The 21,203-nt window shown below is 38.4% G+C and overlaps 1 protein-coding gene across 2 annotated transcripts in view; it reads right to left on the reverse strand.

Annotated features, from left to right (window-relative positions):
• Positions 1-662: 662 nt before the first annotated feature.
• The window catches only part of EXT2 (exostosin glycosyltransferase 2), a 73,070-nt gene continuing 52,529 nt past the window's right edge, over positions 663-21,203 (reverse strand). For both annotated transcript variants that reach the window (XM_005419479.3, XM_031055739.1), the window contains exons 10-14: positions 18,207-18,373; positions 11,143-11,286; positions 10,494-10,622; positions 9,229-9,311; positions 663-3,482 (exon numbers count right to left, since the gene is read on the reverse strand). In XM_005419479.3, coding sequence (XP_005419536.1) covers positions 3,344-3,482; positions 9,229-9,311; positions 10,494-10,622; positions 11,143-11,286; positions 18,207-18,373 — 662 coding nt within the window. In that variant the 3' untranslated portion in view covers positions 663-3,343. The remainder of the gene's footprint in view (positions 3,483-9,228; positions 9,312-10,493; positions 10,623-11,142; positions 11,287-18,206; positions 18,374-21,203) is intronic.

The following is a 21,203-nucleotide window of genomic DNA, read 5'->3' on the forward strand; positions in this document are numbered from 1 at the left end:
CAGAGTCATTCAGAACATTAGGGCCTGAATCTTCACATCCTGTAATAAGACAGTGGAGCTGTGAGGAAGAAAAAACTCTTGCATTATAGGAGGAGTTAGTGATGCTAAAAATGCATCCTTAGGACTCCCCATGACTGGCAGAGCAGCCCCTGCAGTATATTCCCCCTTGCTATGCACAAGCAGCAAGGTGTGCCATGCACACACTGCCCTTTTGCAGCATGATCCACAGGGCTTCTGGAAACAAAAAGCTGCCACCACATTGGATTCCACAATCTCAGTGACTCAGCCAAAGATTTCTTCTCAAAGGCACAGTTATTTAACATCTGCTGTATCTCTTTGCAAGAAAAAAAAAAAAAAAACAAAACAAAAAAACAAACCTGTTCTATATTTCTCCAAGATAAATGCTATTGTCAAATCTTGGCAGAAAATTAGAGTAACAACTACTCTCCCCAAAAGGTGATGGGATGCAGACCAAACTTCTATTTTCAAGACAACCATCAAACTCCAGTTATGGGAAAGACAAAATATTGACAGATCTTTCTGAAATGCAATGTGGATATTCAAGTTTAACATAGATTTATGTAGTAAAAGAGCTTGTCACTGAAATTCTCCCTTCTGAATTAATTAATGTTTCCTTGTGCCATTCCAGAAGTGAAATACAATAAACACTCATGTGATTTAATTTTTAATATACAATTATCAAGCTTTTTTGGATATCATATATACAATGAAAAGTTAAAAAATATCTTAATTTAAAGATTGACAAAACCCCCATTGTAAATCAGACATACAGTTAAATCTTACCTTTACAGAATTTGCATCAAGAACATCACAATAATAAATGCAGAGAGCAAGTAAGAAGGCAATTTTACAGTTTTTCTTTATGGTCAATTTCCCAATTTTCTCCATGGCACTAAACAGAGACAAATGGGGCTGTAAATGAACTAGCCCTGTAAAAGCAACTGTAAAAGGCCAAAGGATAAAACATTATTGTTAGGGGTCACTGGACATTTTGTGCAAGGGGAAATGACTCAGGTGCTCCTGGATGCAGACACAAGGGCATGCTACCTTTTTACTGACTGGAGATTATACCTCAGCTTGGCAGGCCTGGTTTGGCTGTCTACATCTAAAAATATTCAACCAAGTATTCCAAATCCTCAGTGTCTTTTAAGACTCTGTGCAAAACAAGACACAATCCTCAGTGTCTTTTAAGACTCTGTGCAAAACAAATTCTTTCTCTTACTGAGAAAGAATCAAAAAATCACAGAAGCTTCACAACTCTGTAAGGAAGGTGTTATAACTCAGTTAAGCTGCTAGGGCCTGCCAAGCTAAGATCAGCTCCAAAAGGACAGCTAAAACTGACTACTGTACTGTTACAGCTACCCTTTTAAAGCAAACTTCTCAAGAGAAATATGCTGGTATCTCCTGATGCTCAAGCACCAGCATATAAATCAACAGGAAGATTCAAAAAGAAGGTTCATGTTAATAAACCTGAAAGGCTGCAAAGGAGATAAAATGAGTAACAAACCTTCCTCTCTCCTGTGATAGCCACTGTGCAGACAGCAGTTGTCACTGCAACAGCTATCCTTTTAGCTCCCATAGCAACTCAGGAATGAAACAAAGAGTGCAGCAAAAAACATTTACTAGTAATTAAATACTCCAAGAGAGTCAGATGATACACTTTACAGGCACATCCCAGGGAGGTTATGAAGTGAAGCATCCCCTCAAAGCTATTGTTCCAATATGATTTTTATTCACAGCACATCCACTGCATTGGGCAATAAGATAAGTCTTAGTGGGGGTGAGACAAATAGGAGCAGATGTTTCCTGTTTCTAGCCTGACTTTCATTTGGTTTCTGTCATTGCTGCATATCCAGTTTAGGAGAGGGGGTGAACCATGATGTCTAACACTTGTCCTATTGTTTGGGGTTTGGCAAATCTGAGGAATAAGGTTGCTTGCACTGTAACAGAAAAACAGCCCATCAAGTAGGATGTCTCTGTAGCCAGCAGCAAGAGAGGTTTCAAAAGACAGTGAAATCACACTTATCTAGTAACAAGCATTTTATCAGTGGAGCTAGAAAAGAGATTGCTTTCTCAGCCCAACTTAGGACCCTCATTAATACTGAAGGGCAAGAGTAACAGTCCAAGCAACTTTATTTCTAATTTTGTTGCACTTCATTTTCTCATTCAGGTTCATTTCAGTATGGAGAAACAATTCAAATGTTCCTAAGAAATGTAAATCTTCTCCAAAAGACTTCCTAAGCTGTGTGTTTCAGCCTGTGGCAATGGGTTCCTTAAATTACAACCAAAGACACAATAGTTTTTCCAACAATGATAACTTAGAGGACTTTGTAAGTGTGTGTTAACAGTGTCTTACACATACACATGTGCCTGTACATTAAAGCTGGAATTGGGAATTTCTGCAAATATAGGTGTTTTACAAATTAGTACACTGCTTGCTGTAGAGGATTCAGACATGAAAAACTTATTTCCCTATGGATGGCTATAAAGTAAAAGTGTAACCTGATTGCTGGTTTTAAAATGAAGATAAAAAATATAAGAAGACTAAAGTCAAATCAATTTCTGTATAATGCAACTAGTTCTGATAGAGAGTCAGAGTCTTTTGCATGAGTGCAGCAGAAAACCTGAGAATTACACAGGAAGTGCAGCAATTGCAGTTCTGTCCTGCAGGTCTCTGCTTTGAAGGAGACTATCGTTCCAGCTGCTGTGTCTCCATCTCCATCAAAATAATTTAAGTAACACAAATTGCTTTGCTCTTTAAACTAGGTGAAAACAGACAGATTTTTGCTTGTGATGTTGTAAAAAAATAAACATTTGTCTCATATTACAGAAGAAAATATTTGTTACAGTTACTTAAGACAACAGTTAAAGCTCAAAAGACAGAGGCCCACCAGCCACACAGGAAATAAACTCCTCCCAAAAGAGAACAGCTCTACATGGCAGACAGTTGCTTTGAATGGATGGATGCTCACTAACCAGAGAGCCTGCAGCACATTTGATAGAAGAGGTCAGTCATGCCAGTCAGACCACAGAGAGCAAGATTCTGTTTTATTCTTCCAGATGCATAGCCTCCTCTGGACAAAAGTGTGTGTTTGACATTTTTTGGAGAACCCACAAATAGATTCAACTCTCTGTAAGCAACAGAGAAGCAGTTGTCCAGATTTCAAATACAACTTTGTGCAATATAAAAGGAAGACAACAACATTAATTCCCATCTCTCTCAGATGCAAGCCACTCTCTAGCAAGTTTTGTCTTCAGGGCCTTATATTCCTCATAGCACCTTTTCAGCTGTTGTTTTCCTCATGGAGGTTTGTCTCACTCTTTACAAGCTGCCGATATTGGGAAAGCTCTTCAGTTTCTCAGGAAAGTCATCTTTGTACAGGACGGGGTCAGCACGATGCTCCACCACTTTGAGAGGCATGGTCCCAAAGACAGAGGCAAACTTATTGATGCATTCAGATCTGGGGAAAAGGAAAGCAGTATAATTAAGAACTCCAACAACTGGGCTGCCTAGCAACTCCCACACCAAAATAACTGGTAGAAACCTTCCCTCTTGCACTTGGAAGTATTTCAGCCATGCTGGCTACTAATAAAAAAAAAGAGAGCCTTACTGCAGAGAGAACAGAAAAGAAGCTGGTGTTCTTTGATTTATCCATTTAATCACAGAGACAAGCAAGGGGATGCTGGCAGCAGCACATGTGCACATGGAGGTCAAAGCTTCCCTTCTCCCTCCCCCTAGAATTCCAGTCATTCTTAAAGCAATGTACATGCTGTAAACCAGAACAGATTAACTGCCAACATGTCTCTTAAAGGGCCACTGTTGGGTCAATTTCGTTTATAACGAAGGTTTTGCAAAAACCAAGGCTTTGTGAAAACAGTTCTTTTTTCAGGCTTCTTCAGAAGCTCTATCTTTTCCCACAAAAAATAAACATGCCGCAGAGAATAGGCAGAGCTGATTGTACTGTAATTTAAAGGTGAAGCTGAATTAAAACTATAAAATGAAACAAACTAACTAGTTTATTTTCCTTGTCTAAATAAAGATATATTGAGCAATAAGACATCACATTAGCACAAAAAAACTAGACCACTGATGACTCTTTCAGTTTTAATAATCTCAGGTGTCAGTAATGTGGAAAGGAACAGCCATGTTCTTCAAAAAACAAGCAAACAGATGTTTAACTATTACATTGCTCCTTTAACTTTTTCACTGAAGGGCGCTGTACCTGTGGAAGCAGGACAGAGAAAACCTGGCTCATCTCATCTCAGCCAATGCTCAGCTAACTTTAGCTGCCTGCTACATAAAAGAGCTTTTAAGGAATTCAGATACCAAGAATCATGACAACAGTTCCCTGCACATTAACAGAGAGCTACAAGAAAACAGGTGACATTTCTTTTGCCATTCAAAAGGGAAAACAAACAAAGAAGTGAGCAATTTGACTCAGCTACAGAGACTGAAGTGCTGCAGGCAGCGGCAGAGCAGGTCTCTCGCTCTCCAACCACTGCACCCTCTCCCGACCCCTTTGGAGGGTTAGGGGGTCACTATGGCTCCAGGATAATTTTCCTCATCAGGATCTGGTCAATCACACCAACTGAGTGTGACAGTTCTGTGATGGGGACTGCTCAACACTGCCCCAAACACTCTTTTGAAGTAGACGGGACAGCAAGAGCAGTTTTCAAAATTATTTCCTCAACCACATAGCTGTTTCAAGCTATAATGGTCATCATTCAGACCATTTTCTGCCCTGAGAAAAGTGTCAGAAAACTACTTCATATGAAGTGATACTTGAATAAAATATTAATACAGGTAAATGCAGATGCTTCACTTTCTGCTACCTTCCCATCCTCTCGTACTTCATCCTACCTCATACCTTTCTATCTTCAGATCCAAATCATTGGGACCACAAACAAAAGAAAAGGAATTCAGAGTGTAAGAGAAAACCATGTACAGTGGGACACAACCTCTACTCCTGTGACAAGCACTACCTGCTCCAGTGTAGCACAGATCTGAATTAGCAAAGGAGCCACCAGTGAGGACTTAAGTGAAGATCCAGGTAGATGTTCAATAATCTAAAATAACAAGGTGAACCACCAAGAGAATGAGATTTGGACCACAGGCACCGAAAGGTTCACTGCAGTACCTCCTGCAGACAGCAGGAACTGAGTGTTTTCTCCAGGAACATTAAGCAGTTTCTGTTACTTCCACAGGATGCCTACTGTGAGGTATCTTAAACACATCTGATTTTTAGATAAAGTCAGATTTTCAAATAATCTGTTACTTATAAGAAATGTGGTTAACTAATCCATGGTGTGTATTGGAGAAGCCTCATGGCAGGAAACCCACAAACTTCACAGGCAAGGAGGTAGATGCACTGGGAGATGTGCATGTGAGAGGCTTGCACAGCTGCTGGCCTTCACTGGTTTCTGGAATACAAGAATACTTTCAGTCTACTGGTTCAAATCCTGCCTTTGCCAGTAATGACTGAAAGACATTGTAATGTAACAGCTGCTTGGTGGCTGGTGTGAAATGAATTAGTTATCTCAGCCTACTGCCTGGCAGGCAGGTGTCCACATCAGAGCAGCCATTGTCACAACCAGAACTAAGTGGCACCCTCAGAGCAAAAGACAAAACTAAATGGATAGGGCAGACAAAATTGACCTCTTCCCTCCAGAGGTTATACTCCCAAATCAAAAGTGAGGTCTTATGGCAAAATATCAAGATGGGATCCTTCTACAGCTGAACTTTTTTTGGTGGCAAGTCCATTTAAGCCTGCCAGTACAATATCTTTAACCACCAAGAAACCATTTCATTGTTAAAGAAATGGCAAAAATTAAAAATGGAAAAATTAGTATGTTCCAAACACTCTGTCTGAAGCAGAAGTTAGCCCTCCACAAATAAATATCAAATTCAAAGATCAGAAACAGGCTTTTAAAAAGGAAATAAATGTCATGCACAACCCAGAAAATGTGTTTGAAAGAAAGACACTTTCCAAAAGTTTCATCTCTAGCACTGAACTAAATCACTCGAATTCTGAAGTCCTTGCTACTTTTGGACAATATAAACCAGAAGGGATATCTGGAACATTAAACACTGAAAGCTAGGTAGCCAAGAGAATGTAATGTCATCTCAATATGGAGGGAAGGTGTTTCCCTTAGTTGTGTCAATAGTTTTTCAAACTCAAAGTAACAGAGGCATGTTTGCTTCCAAGTATTATTTTTTTTTCCTTGCATTGCTGACAACATGAAGTCGTGCTCAGCTCAATAAGACATTAAGATTGTGTACATTTGGAAATTGAGAGCCCCATTGCCCCTGGATGAACTTGCTGTTTGTTAAGGTCTCTCTTAATCAGGTTCCTCACTGCATAATCCAACTAACTTTTTGGCAGGGTAACCCTGTACCTGCAGCCTTTGGCCAACTGTGACCTGGGCAGTTTGCCTCTTAAGGAAATGGCTTCCTATTTTGACTCTGACAAATACTTATATGTCCTAAATAAAACTGCTGTTAGTGTGGCTGCAGAAGCAGCTCAGCCCTTTGCTATATTTACTGTACTGGCAGTTGCCCTCTAGATTGCATTTTAAAGAATTGTCCATTTTTGAAAGCCAGATGCAAAGATGCTAAAGGCAGTAAACTTGTTGCTACTTAAACACCTGTAAACACAGGGATTATGAGACCTTCCTGCAGTTTCTTCTGTGACCTGATGTAAAGGCTAACCTAGGGCAAGAAGGGAATTCTTGGTTCAAAGTTTTCTTCAGTTAATGTATTTTAATGATGGATTTTGATAACCCTGAGGACTAAAGTCTTCTAATTATCTAAAATAAATTAGACAGCAGGAAGAATAGCAAAGTTGGCTTTCCTATGATTCAGTGTATTTCTAAAAGAATACAATTTCTTAATAAGAGACAGAGTTCAACTGTACCATCTTCCTTTGTCTCTGCTGAACGAGTCAAAATGCCCAACAAAACCAGTTAGTTACATGTCTTTCCTGGACAGATCTCCACAACTGAATTCTCAAACCTTTTCCATTTACAAAAACCAACAGGCAGTTGCTGGGCATCCCTCTGCTATTTCTGAACCAGAAACCTAACACTAAATGTTGTGCATGTACTTGGCAACCCTGATAAACTGTTTGTTTCACAAACAGTAGGTTGATCCCTGGATATCCGGGCAAGTAATTAGCTCAGACTACCTGTTTGTTATCTCTGAATGCTAGATAGCAAGGAGTCAGGCACTTGGGGAAGCTGCAAGTAAAGCTGAAAATGGCTCTTTGCCTGACACCTCAGGTATTGTTCTTGATACCCAACACTGTAAAGAAAGTTATTCTTTTATAATGACAAGGATTCCCTGATGCATGCATGTTTTTCCATTCAGCTTCTCTCCTGACCCTGAAAATAGTTAGTGGATAGATTGGATGGATAGACTAGATAAGACGGATGGATAGATGGATATAGATAGATATGAGAACCTTGCTCACTGCTAAGTTAGGAAAATTTGCTCTAGGAGTTATCATTTATTATCCACTTTAAATTAATACCTAGCATAGAAGATTCAAAAAAATACACCCTTTCAGATTCTCAAATAGCTCCCTTATATTTGGGTAGATGATAACACAGGGCAAGAAGGCATTAGGTGTAGCAAGCAGTTTCAGTATGATATTAAGGATTTTCAAAATCAAGTCTGAATATACCTAAACTGTTAATCTCTCCAGATTCTTCTGCACTCAGACTCTACTTCAGCATGTACTTCTTTGGTTGGGCAAATAAAAGTATGTGGGGCAAATAAAAGTATGTGGATTTGCAGTCCATCTAACACTTCCCACAACCCAGTATTGCCCACTTTTCAAAATTATAGACAAGCAAAACAACAGTTTAAACATGTTCTCAATAAACTGTCAATGACACTTTACTCTGAGGATACAAGAACTGCTGTAGACATGGAAACATGACCTTTACCCAGCATCATAATGCAATTCAAGGCAAATAGCATTTTTCTCATCTTCTGTCTTTATAGCACTTACCTTAATGAGAACCTAGTTCATAACTAAAATTCCCATGTGTTGTTGTAGCACTACTGCTATGACCACAGGAAAGCTTAACTGGTTTGATAGCCCATTCTGTAAGCCAGGTCAGAATTGTTAGATATGGTGGAACCTTTTGTGCTTCCCTTTTAGCTAACATTTAAGATCTACAAAATTTCCCACCCCTTTCTCAAGTATTTTCCTGCAGAGTAATTTTTACCATCTTAAACGGGGTATGTTTTACTTCTGAGTTGCATACTCCTTTTTTTAATTCACTCTTAGTAAAGCCCATACAACACTTAACATTTTCTGATTTCTGCAGAGGACAGAATAAAGTTCACTGTTAAAATGAAAAGGGTCTTACTAATGACTAGTAAGATAACCATGTTATACCTCTCCATGCAAACCTGAAATGGCCTAGGTCAGATTTTTTTTTGTCACCTCTTTGAATCAAAAATGTTGGAAGAGACCTTTAAGATCATCAAGTCCAACTGTCAGTATCTTCTGGTGACTTCTTCCCCCTGCTTACCTACCTCATCAGTTCTATTGTTGGAAATAATTTCTCCCAAAGTTTGCAGGAGAGATGCAACAGACTAAGAAGCCTAAAGTGAGATGCCTTTATTGGTCCTAAATCTCAGGTTAATCCCACCTAATAACTGACGGAATTAATGCTGACATTGTTAAAAAATGCAACATGGAAATGTGCAGCAAATGCCCTTCACTAGTGGAAGCAATTTGCTTCACAATCCTTAGAAAGAAGACAATGTACAAATATCACTTCAAATTATTTTGTTAATAATTTATATCCTTTCTGCTCTTTGGTAAGCTACCAACTGTCTAGTTTAAAAAAAAGAATTCATACTTATTACAGTTGATATTCCACGGCAAACAGAAATGTGGTATTACTGACAGTACTGCCAACCAAGAACCTGAACTTCGTATATCTGTCCTAAAGCTTTACAGCAAAGCTGCTAAAAATTGTACCCTTCTAAAGTCCTTTTTTGTAGTAGTCTACCTTTCAGTGACACATTACCCATCACAGGAATAACTTATGTTGATCGGATCCATGTAACACTCTTTCAAAATTAGTAATTTATAAAAACACTATAATTTTTGATCCTAATTTAATGAGACAAAGGATAAGATTCTAGGGATCAGAACAAGGCAATCAGAGAAATAGAGAGTGGTCACTCACCTTTCCACCATGTGTGTCTGGTCCAGTGATAACCCATCAATTGCTGTGCATTCTGGACATTTGAACTTCTTTCGTGGGGTCACCTGCAGAAAGGCACGCCAGATATTATCAAATATCAACAGAAGGGACATTAATCTCCTTGCACAGAGAGCAGTGCAATACCTCTGAACATGCCTGCAGTGTAAGCTGAGCTGTCTCAAAATAAGGGGGTGTACAAAAAAAAGCCACTCTATTCCTCCATTCAGCTCCATCTGGCCCGGCTGACTGCAAAATTCACAGGGGCCCAATAAAAACGGCTTGGAGGATTTTTTCCTTCTGTAACTGAAAAGAAGTGGCGATGACAAGCTCCTTAATTCCTGTTTAATGACTGTTTTCTCACTGCCAAGGTCCCTGTATAAACACCATTTGTTCTTGCAGCCATAACAGCGATGAAATATAGCTTCCCATACTTCACCGTAACGTTAATCCAACAGGCGCTCTTTCGCTCTCTCCAGTTAAGAGCTGACTGGCAAACCCTGCAGGACTCTCCAAATCGCACAGAGGTGCCAAATTACTCTGCTCTGCCCTCATACAGCTCAGAAACTTTTTCAGCAAAAGCACACACTTTATCTTCTAAAGACTTTTCTAGGAAATGCAGCCACCAGTCCCAGTAAATGATGATGGACAGAAGGGAGAAAGGACCCTGCTAATTGAAGTAATGCCTGGTGGCCTCTAAATCTCATTCCAAGCTGACACACTTTGAAATGAATGTACGGAGTGAATGTCTAGACCTGAAAACGTGTCGAAACATGTCAGGAAATTAATTCAGGGATAAAAAGTTCATTTAAAGCTGATCTTGCAATTAATGTTCTTGCAATTAACATTCCTATAAATCAGCTGTTGTCAGGCCACAACAGAGTGAGCTGTGGACAGTTGGCAATTTCTTTCCTCTAGCAATCTCAAATAGTTAAAATATATGTCTGTGGGCCTGTACATATACACACACATAAGTACAGCTGTCATTTAAATGATCTTTTTTATAGCTCATCTAGATGGTTAAAATAACCACCAGAAACAACTGGTAAAAAATAATTCTCTGTTCTCAGTTAACACAAAAACTTTACCAGAAGGGCTTTTCTATCATGAGAAAGAAACCAAGATACCATACTGGGAGACAATGAGAGAAAAATGGAAGATTAAGTAACATACTGAAGCCTACTGAATAAATTTAAGTATGTATCTCATATTTTTTAATTTCATAAAGATAAACAGCAGAAAAGCCCCACCTTAATGACTGATTTTCCAGTGACATTTGCTACTAGAAAATTCATGGCAATATCTTCACAATTCATATGAGCATCCACCCAATTCTTGATGTCTCCAGGCATCTTATAGGTGTAAAGATAGTTGAAATACTGCAGAGAAAAGAATGAGAGAAAGAAGATGATTTTAAATATAGATACAGTAACTATAAGACTAAATATTTCAGTCATGGAACAGCAGGCAGCTAAGTGATAGTGCCTTCAGACAAGAACTACTTCAGCAGATAGAAAATAATTTCTGGGTGCTAAACTGCTTATTATTCCTTTCCTGACCACCACAGAAATGTCATTAAAATTGGTTCTCTTTTCTGAACCTACCAGCTACAAAGATACATTCCCTGCAAAATTTGCTATGTACTTTCAGGTCATGCAAACTTGCAGGAGTTTTGTAAGTTCATAAAGGTAAGAAATGGTTTTATTTCACTGTCAGAGACAAATCAGTGGTTTTCACAGCAACTGAAAGAGGTCTAGGGAAAGTTTGCAATCAGTTCTACAACTGTTTTAAAGAACATAATCATAGCACCACAAAAACTGATGGAACAATGACAGAAGCACATATAGATCTTTTTTAATGCACATATTGTACATTAGTGCAGTGCAAGTTGTATATCACCTTGTGATAAAAGGCTGCCCCAGTGAGCACCATTGAGACTTCATTAGTCCATTCCGATTCATATTTCCATTTGTTCATCTCATGGTCCCAAAGATGCAATCGACCTGGGTATCCAACCAACCTGTCAGGGAACTCACGCCAGACCTGAAGAGAAAAAAACATGACATGCTGTTAACCAGGCCTGCACAGAAAGAAAATGCAACACATCTGCTTTCTGGAAGGCTAGGAAATGCAACACATCTGGAAGGGTAGAGTTTCAGTGGGGCAAAGATCACTTAAATTCTTCTCAATCCAAATTCTTGGAACAAAAAGTTGCCAAGAAGAAGTACAAAAAAGAATAAGCTTGCTGTGGAAGGACCCTACAACTCAGAGAAGCCATGTCTCAGAGCAAAAGGCTACTAAAATAATTGTTACAGAGACACACAAATGACTATTCAAAAAGATTTTAACTCTAACTAAACCCAAGCATGATAAAATGAAACTTTTGATGTTAACTTCGGTAGATATGACTACAACCTAACTACTTTCACAGCTGGCTTTGGATCTAACCAACCTGCTTCCTTTGTCAGGAACTGGCTTAAATTTTAATATTTCTGGTATTCTTTAGTGGGTGCTTGGCTACATGGAAGGCTGCTTTGCCCTTGACTTGTTCCAGACAGCTGGATACAATCAAGATACCATCCTTGTCACACCATACGTTATTTTATAGCTGACTACAGGATCAAATACAGTAGACAAGAACAAGGAGAAGGGCATCATTAACGTAACCCCAGTTCTCCACACTGCTGGCCACATTAAATAATGGACAATTTTTGCATTAGAGAAAAAGGAAGGAAGGATTATAATTGTTTAGAGGGGTCTGAATGCTATTTGTTTGCTAGATAAAATTTGTCTGCATTATTTGCAGACAAATTATTCAAAATTTGTCACTTAATCCAAATAACTGCTAGGCTTGTTGGAAGAATGAGTCTTGACTCACATACAGTTAGGTTAGAAGAGTTTCTGGTTTAGTTGGTAATGTATAAACAAACAGATGTATATATAACAAAATTTTTGTATGCAAGATCAACAACAAGAACAAAGTACCCCAAGGATCCCTTCACAAATTCTTTCATCTGTACAAAACACAAAGGAACCCTACAGTTGAATGTACAGTAAAGGAATCTGGAATTCCACCATCCTGCAAATGTCACCCCATCAGCAGTTCACTTTGGCCACTTCCTATGTGTCAGTGCATTTCAGTTGGGAGGCCTGGACTATAAGGACTCTATGCAGGTATTTTGTCATAGTAAATATGATAAAACAATCAGTTTTAACCTACTGCTTCTGCATCTACATTTCTGTGATTTTTCATTACTATATACCTTTTCATCTATATATCTCAACACATTTTATTGCTGTCAGTTAATACAGCTTCAGAATCCCATGATGAGAGCAGTTATTATTTCAAACGTCCAGATGAGGGAACCTGCCAAAACCATACAGGAAACAAGAATGGGAACCAGATCTTCTGACTCCTCGACTTCTATTTTATCCAGAAATCAATCTTTCTAGACAGCTCTAGGGCACAAGTACTGGGATAGTATTTAGATATGACAACGCTCCAACACAGAGGGTTCTTGAAAGCAGAGATAATTTGGAACTGAAGGAAGAGAATTCATAGGACACTTACAAGTTGGTGCCATAAGCTAATCAAAACAATACAGACTTCTGGCCAGGCAAGCGAGTGAGGGCTTGAGATATCTATTTTGACATGATGTAGAAAACCTTAATAAAGAACACAAAACTAAATGTACGACACTCAAAAATTTATTCCTCACTCTCCGGGACTCAAAAATTTAATGATTTAGTTTTAAACCTGAATATTAAAATGTCTATCTCCCAGCTGTTGGAAGGCACCACCACGTAAGCTACTGAGGCTCAACAAAGGATTTAATGGAACACCACAGATCTGCACCGTACTGGGCTAAGAATTCTTGTAGAGGAAATGGTATGCATATTAACAGCAGCTGAAAGAAAGATTAAAGTCAGCTACTGCTTCCCATGGGAGTGCAGTGCCTTCTCAACACAGAACCCTGGATTCATAGCCCTTATAGTTTTTGCCCTTGGTGTCATCTTCAAGAGTCTAAATGACATAAAATAAAAGCCAACCATAATGCACGTTACTCATACAGATGTTCTTGTGTCACTCTAAATATCAACTCTACCCTGTAAAAAAATGTCCTGGCCTCTGAAAAATGTCAGTTCGATGCATCTAAAAAATAACTTTGGTGTTTTGAACAAAGATTCCCTTTAAAAGTAATGCTTTTGAAGTCAGTGGAAAAGCTTGTGTTTTTCACAATGTTCACCACTAGCTCATTCAATGGTGATTCTGGAAAGGCTCCCAGTGGCTCCATCCAGCTCATTACCCAAATCCATACATATGCTTTGTGCCAAAATTAATATATACAGCTACTGCATATAAGGAAGCTTTCAGAACAAAAATAGTGGTAATGACTCTAATACTAGTCTCTATTTTGTATTACTGTCCATTTTCTTGTTTGATGGTTGCCTATAATTTATTCGTCTGTTAGGAGTACATTTCATTTAGTCAGTGATCTTATTAGCTTTCTCAGACTAAGAAGGATGGCCTGCTTTAATACTGGTAAGGGACACATCCAAGGAAAATTGTATTGCCAAGTGAAGAGGAGGTATGCCTATTTGCAGACAAGTCATTCCAAAGACTCTGGTAGTCAACCCTAAATATAAATATTTTTGGATGAAGCATCTCCCAGATGAAATGTCAAAAAGAAGTTCTGACTTAGCAGTTTTACTAAAAGTCTTGTAAAGGAAAACCAAAAGGAAATGATAGTAATTTTGTTTCCAAGTCAAGTTCCCAAATGACATAAACAGTATAGCTAAAATACCCTCCAGCCTCATCTCTCCAGAGCTCTTTCTGCCTCACAGCCTCAGCTATTCTGTGCAATTTGCTGTGCCATTAGAACAGCAAACTCTCCATGTAGCCAGAAGGACAGGGAAGCATATCTTTCTACAAAACATTCTCAAACATTTATGCATTAAATTCAGTAGACTATATTAAGTCACATGCAATTTCAACAACTTAATGAACAGAAAAACAGTCAGCATTTCCAAAGCTACCGTGACATTTTAAGAATGAAACACTGATTTTTCTTTACAAATTAAAACAAACTCAACCCATCATACTCCTTCTGTCTTCCAGAGCCCCATCCACTCTTAATTCTTTCCCAGTCCTCAAAGGAATGGCTTGTGCTATTACTAAAAAAATTAAGTAAAATGTAAACACAGAGTCCATTAAAAGATGCAAGATGCTTTGCACACACACATTTTGTAAACTATCATCAGTTTGAAGAAGAGCTTTGAATGTGGCCAGCAGTGAAGAATTCTTTTGTTAAGCAGAGTTATAGTACTTGTTCTACAAAGGAACGCTGAAAACTAAACTTTTAAAGTCAAAATGAGCAAGGAAGAATTCCTCTGAAGAAGTCATTCCAACTTCATGAAAATTTCAGCCTAGCAAAATATGCAACTCAATAGAGAATAGATTTTTTTAAAGAGTGCCAGAGACATGAAGCTCTAAAAAACAATTCCAAGACAGAATAAGATCATCTAACAACAGAAGGCCAAAAGTTTTCAACAGAATAAATGCAAATTTAGCAATGCACCAAACTGTACATTTTATGAGTGAAAAACATAGGCCCAGAACAATAATATCCATTTAGACTATTTCTATTATTGGTCTAATAAAAATATTTTGTCTCTGTAAGGACAGAGTGCTACATAAGCATGGGATAAGAAATTACGTAATACTATGACATCTGCCTTGAGGCGAGCTGAGACACAGAGGTGGGAATGCTACAATGCTTGATTTCAGTCATGTATTTAAACACCAAACACTTCAGAGGTGGCCAATGGTTCTGCTTTAACTTTTTAAGATTATGATAATCTAAATACTTGTTCCACTTCTTGGATCTCTTTGATACTCTCTCTGTGAACAACAAAGTTCAGTAAGTGGGAAAAAAATTATCTAGACATAAGTTTTTTTTGCAGTATCCCAAGTCATGTAATTTAACAGAACTACTTTTTTCAAAGTCAGAATGTCATGAGTATTCTTCTGCTACCTTAATACAGCAGCACACAGGGACTATTTTTCTGCTTGCTCCAATAGATTTATGGAAGGTCATAAATCACTGTACCGTAATAGTTCACTTTTAACAAGAAAAAAATGTCTGACACTTTGAGTGTTACTATATATTTTTATGGCTGAAAGTGTACAGAGATCAAAGTTTTCTGGGTGTTTTTTTTTTTTAGGCTTGCTCTATACATTCAGAGAAGTGTGTGACAGAGGGGGTTTTGCCACATGTTTAAATGCAAAGTCTCGAGGATGTCCGGAGAGAAAAGAAAATTACTGAATGTCACGTTTCCAGCCCTTCATATGACCAAAGCAGAAGCAGAACTACTTTTAAAAGAAAACTTTCTAGTAACCTTATATGCTGCTACTGTTCCCTCTGGATTCCCCTGCAAACGAGTCAAGAGTTTGAGAGATACTTTTCTGGTAACACATATAAACAGATAAATAAATTATCACAGGCTAAGGACAATTTAAACATCTGGGAGCCAGCTCAGGCCTGTCAAGCAAGTCACAGACACTCAAGGACAGGAAAGATCAATCTTCAGCCCCTGATTTCTGTGCCAGAGAGTAGGAGCTACATCACCCACTCCCTATACGAGGAAAACTGTCTATTTCTAGAATAATTTGCTCTGTTTCTGTATTCAAAGACATTTCTATTCATTTAATTTACTGAGGGAGTGGGGCTGGTGAAGCCAAACTCAAAATACAAGGATTCAAATTACTCATAGGGTTGTCTCAGCTATCTTTTCAATACAGCACTTTAATTTTCCATCAATGTTACTGTGCAGTAAGCTGACTTCCCAGAATTAAAAAGGAATAGGATTTATAATAAAATGCAAAAAACCGCAAAAGAAATAGTTTCCAGTCTGCCAAACTAAACAATCTCATGTCCAAACAGTTACATTCACACACAGAATATAAGGACTGTTACTCAGATAGTCCCTGCAACCAAGGCACATGGCCATAAGGCCAATAAATGAGCCAGCACAATCAAACTGCTGGACCTGTTGGACCGAATCCTAGGAGACAAACAGTTGCAGGTCCTGATTATCCCCTAGTTGCACTAACCACAGGGGAATTCACATCAAGTTTTCTTTGCCTTATTTTTGTTTTTCATGATGATAATTCTTTTCTGGTGTGACCAGACTCAATACATGTGATGTTACAAATATTATCCACTGAGGGTGTTAAAATTAACAGTTCAGACACACAAAAAACCAAGGTTCTGCTTCACACGACTTCTGGCTGACACAGCTGGAACTCAGCTGCAGCTCGTATCTGTGCTTCGAAGTCCTTCAAGCCTGCTCTGCCAATAGCAGAACTACTTACACAGTCACTTAGGTGACTTTGGTAAGTCACTCCTTACTCTTAGGCACTTTGAGACGGCTTTAAGAAAATGGAAGTCAAATTGCAAATGGAGCAAGGGTTTATACAGCATGCACATTATGGATCTACCATCTTTCATCCCATCAGATCACTCTCAAAACTAGTAGTTATAAGCACCAACACAGACAAAAGTTAGCTCTGCTGTTGCAGTACAGAGCTTAAAACATTCAGTGTAGACAACAAAGTATAGAGAAGGCCTGTATAGCCAAAATCCCTTCCTTCAGTTGTCTTCTCTTCCTTCCATCTTTCACACTTCATGTATTAACTCACTACTCTTAACCTGGCAAGGAAAGTATTTCCTTTCTGGAGACACACATGATAGATGAAAGCTCTGCCTCCACGACTTAACATCTTTGTTATTACTTCAGCATACCTACATCATCACAAGACATTTCTGGAGTCCAAAAGCTTTTTTACCTGCTAACAATCTCTTTTACTCTAGAGGGAGAAAGAGCAATATTTCACCCCACATGTACATATGTTAAAGAAATACATCCAGTGTATTTTTTAAAAAAATCATCTTGTATTAACTGCACTTAAGATTGCTAAAAATTGGACAACTATCACATTTCACTAGCTTTCTCCACCTTAGAGAAGCAGTTTTCATCATTTCATTCAACTTGGCTAACAGTATCATGTTCTAGCTCTCACTTAGGAAGCCCAGTATTGTTTTGCTGTTGATAATGCATGTACAGATGTGACTAAACAATTCGAAGCTTTCTTAAAATATGGTATTACATTTTCTAATGTTTCTGATTTGTTTACAAATAGAGCATCTTTGTCTTAAGTATGCACATATAACAGTAATGATTATGGACTGTGGACTTAGATTATGGACTGTTATACACTCAAATACAAATGGAAGACAAAAAATTACCTAATTCAAAACATAGTTTTGGAAGGAAGACAACAGTGTTGCTTCAAGCGGACTTTTAACAAACAATTCAAGTAGCTATGAAGACTGTCACTTCTTTGTGCTGCCATGGGTAACTGATTTGGACAAGCTCTCTTTTTGTCCATACCCTCATCACAAGAGCAACTGCTGAAGCTTTGCCATTTCACCACATGATCCATGTGTCCCCTCCTTGAAATTCTTCATTCTTCCTTTCACTGCACTCCACCTTACTTCAGCATGTCCCCAAGAGGCCTCCTCTGTTCCCAACACTTAATCTCTGAAACTTGTCTTGCCCATCAAGACATGTTCCCTTGGCTAGCATTTCTGATTTATCTGAAGTTAAGAAGAATGCAGCTCAGTCTTCAGACTGCTTCCCCTACACTTATTCCACTACAACATTTTCTGGAGTCTCTTGGCACTCCTGTGCCAGTTACTGAAAACCTCTTAGATGGCAGGTTTTTCAATAAAGAAATGACTATCTGTAAAACTTTTTCAGTCAGCATTGAACTATTACAGCAAAAGAGATGCAACAATCTGAATCAACATACTGCACAGTGCATCCTCCACTTTATATACACTTTATATGCAATGTTGAAGTGGATGGCCTAGGAGACAGGGAAAAAACAGTTCTCTTACCTCATAGCCAAACTGGAGTTCATCTGAGGTTAGCATAATGATATCATCATCAATAGCCAGCACTGCTTCCGTTTCAATCTCATCATAAGGGAAGAAGCGGTTGCTAAGTTTGTTTTCTGCAGTCCTAACAACTTTCAGGGGAACACGAATCTTTGGCCAGAGGGAATCTAGAGAGAAAAATTGAAAGAAATAGAATTCAACGTTATACTTTACTTCTGAATCTGCATACCCATCTTAGCTGCTTTTTACTCTTCTCTTCTTTGCTTCGAAACAAACGCTTCTTAATGGTGAATTTACAGCAGTTTCGGTTTGGCAATCACAAGAGCAATGAAGGCAAGAGACAGAAGTTCAGCTGCATTTCCCTCTGTATCTCTCAACAAAGAGCTTCATGGGCAGCCACACAGAGGATAGCTTGCCCAAAACAGCAACTTGCAACACTCACAGAGCAAGTGCAGGGATAATACGTATTGGTTGAGGGCACACAGTGTGAAAAGATACTTCACTCAACTGCAACTAAAATAATTTGAAGCAGCAGTATACAATCACTGACTGCAAGTCTAGGATCATAAAGAATTTGATTAAGAATGTTAGTTCTATCAAGGGCTGAGCAAAAAAAAAAATTATTATATCAATTAAATGTTTAGCACTATTGACTATTGCTAAGGAGTAGATTCTGTGTCTCAGCAATTTCTTTCATCTTCAAAGTCCTAAGTTACAGTGATAATTTAAAACTAGATAAATACAAATGGATTCTAACTTGTGCCCTACAGCATTCTTCCAAGTAGAATAGAGCACTGGAGTACAAAACCATTAAATTCACAAGTCAAATGAGGATTTAAATAGCAACAGAACCCCCCATAGATACAAAACTGGATCAAATTCACCCTACCAATTAATACCATGGTATAATTTCTATACCATGGTATAATTTCTATTGTTTCCCATGTGTTTAACATGTAGCACCTTAAGTGTCATGTTAACAGCTTCTGCATTTATTCAAAAATTTTCAAAACCCTATTCTATTCCTACAAAAGAATAACTATAGGTGTAAATATAGAGCACCAAGCTAGAGGAAATGGAAGCAAGGTCTGAATATTAAACATTCATTCTAAATGCATATAACCATGCACAATTTCTAGCACAAAAGTTAACAGTAGTCATTATTACAGTATGATGCATTCCAAAAGCAACTGTTCATGAAAATGTATTTTAATTAAAAGCAAGAGAGACATGGGCAAACTGCAGAGAGTTCAGGAAAGAACCACAAAGGTAATGAAGGCACTGGAGCATCTCCCCTACAAAAAAAAGCTGAGACTGTTGTGGCTATTCAGCCTAGAGAAGGCTCAAGGAAGGTCTCACCACTATGAACAAATACCTGAAGGGAAGATGCAAAGACTAGAGAACCAGACTCCCTTCACTGGCGGCCAGTAAAAGGACCAGAGGCAACGGCACAAACTGAAACACTGGAGGTTCCCTCCAAACATCAGGGCAGACCCTTCCAGAGTGTGACTGAGTACTAACACAGGTTGCCCAATGATGTCGTGAAATCTCTGCTCTTGAAGATATTGAAAGCCATCTGGACATGTTCCTGCTTGAGAGGGGGGTTGGACAGCTGATCTCCAGAAGTCCTTTCCAAGCTTAGCCATTCTCTGATTCTGTGGTAAGTAGAGTCTAGAGGAACTCATACTGGGCCTGAAGGCACTGGAATTTTCATGTCTGAAATATATATAAATTTTCAGTGCAATTTTCAAGTGACACAAAGCCTGGAGACATGAAAAACAGTGAGCACAATAAAGTCATACAGAGCTTACTGAACTCTATATGACAGGACAGCTTAGTAAACTAGGTGCATTTGAACAAAAACCACACTGACACTTTTGAGACACAATTAAACATTAGGACCAAGGCAACTTTTTCCCTAAAAACAGCTTCTGAAAAGGATTAAAGGGATAGAGCAGACATTAGTTCTCAGCATGCTGCTGTGGCAGAATGGATTTATATAATTTTTGTATGTATAGACTGGTATGTAGTAAGAAGTCAGGGCAAAGGGCAGGACAATTTTACCTGTATGCAGACACAGACAGACAGATGCTAAAATACTGTTTCATTCTGGCGCTTTTATATTTCAAACCATGTTAAAACACTGAAAATTATGCAGAAAGAATCACATGAGTTATGTGAGGTCAGGAGAAAATGCCTTTTAGTAGAATGTGGAGATCAATCTGTTTAGTTTACTAAAAGAATTAACAAAAAGTTGATTTGCTTAACATGTACAAGCACCTACACAAGAAGAAAAATGACATGTATCTTCAACAAACTGGAGAAAGACATAACAAAAAACAATGACTGGAATCTAAAGCCAGGCAAATTCAAAGTATAAATAAGGCAGACATTTTTAATAGCAACAGTGGTTAACCTCTGGCAAAAGTTTAAAAGGACAGCAATTGGTTCTGTACATCTTGTCTTTCAACAAGACTGGGTATTATTATAGAAGATGCAGCCAAGTTTGAAGTCGCTGGACTGAAAAGAAAAGAAAGGCAATGTGGTGACTTATGACACACAGGTCAATCCAGATGGTCTTACTGCACCTTCTGCCTCAAACTCCATGAACAGTAAGATTGTTGACTGTCACTAGGGTAAGAATAGGAAGTTTGAATGAAACTACTAGGACATGGGGAGCAAATACAGAAATTCAGAAAAGAGCGTAAGGAAATAAGATCCTTGTTGCTGTGTTCTGAGAATAAAAAGTGGAAGTTAAAACAGGTGTCAATGAAAAAAGCCACTGTAAGGACAAAAAATAAAGAGAAGTCCTAACCTAAGGAAATGGTTTAAGTTTTTAAACAAAAACATATGGTCATATTCTGGAATTGTTCTCAGCAGAAGGATCTGAAGAATGCTGGCTGACAAACTCCAAAAATAATGGGATACAATTATGTGCACACACTTTCACTTCCATTATAACCTTGAATCAGGTCTGCCTCCAAGACAGTTCTGCAC

Source organism: Geospiza fortis, unplaced genomic scaffold, assembly GCF_000277835.1.
Source record: "Geospiza fortis unplaced genomic scaffold, GeoFor_1.0 scaffold66, whole genome shotgun sequence".
Taxonomy (NCBI): domain Eukaryota; kingdom Metazoa; phylum Chordata; class Aves; order Passeriformes; family Thraupidae; genus Geospiza; species Geospiza fortis.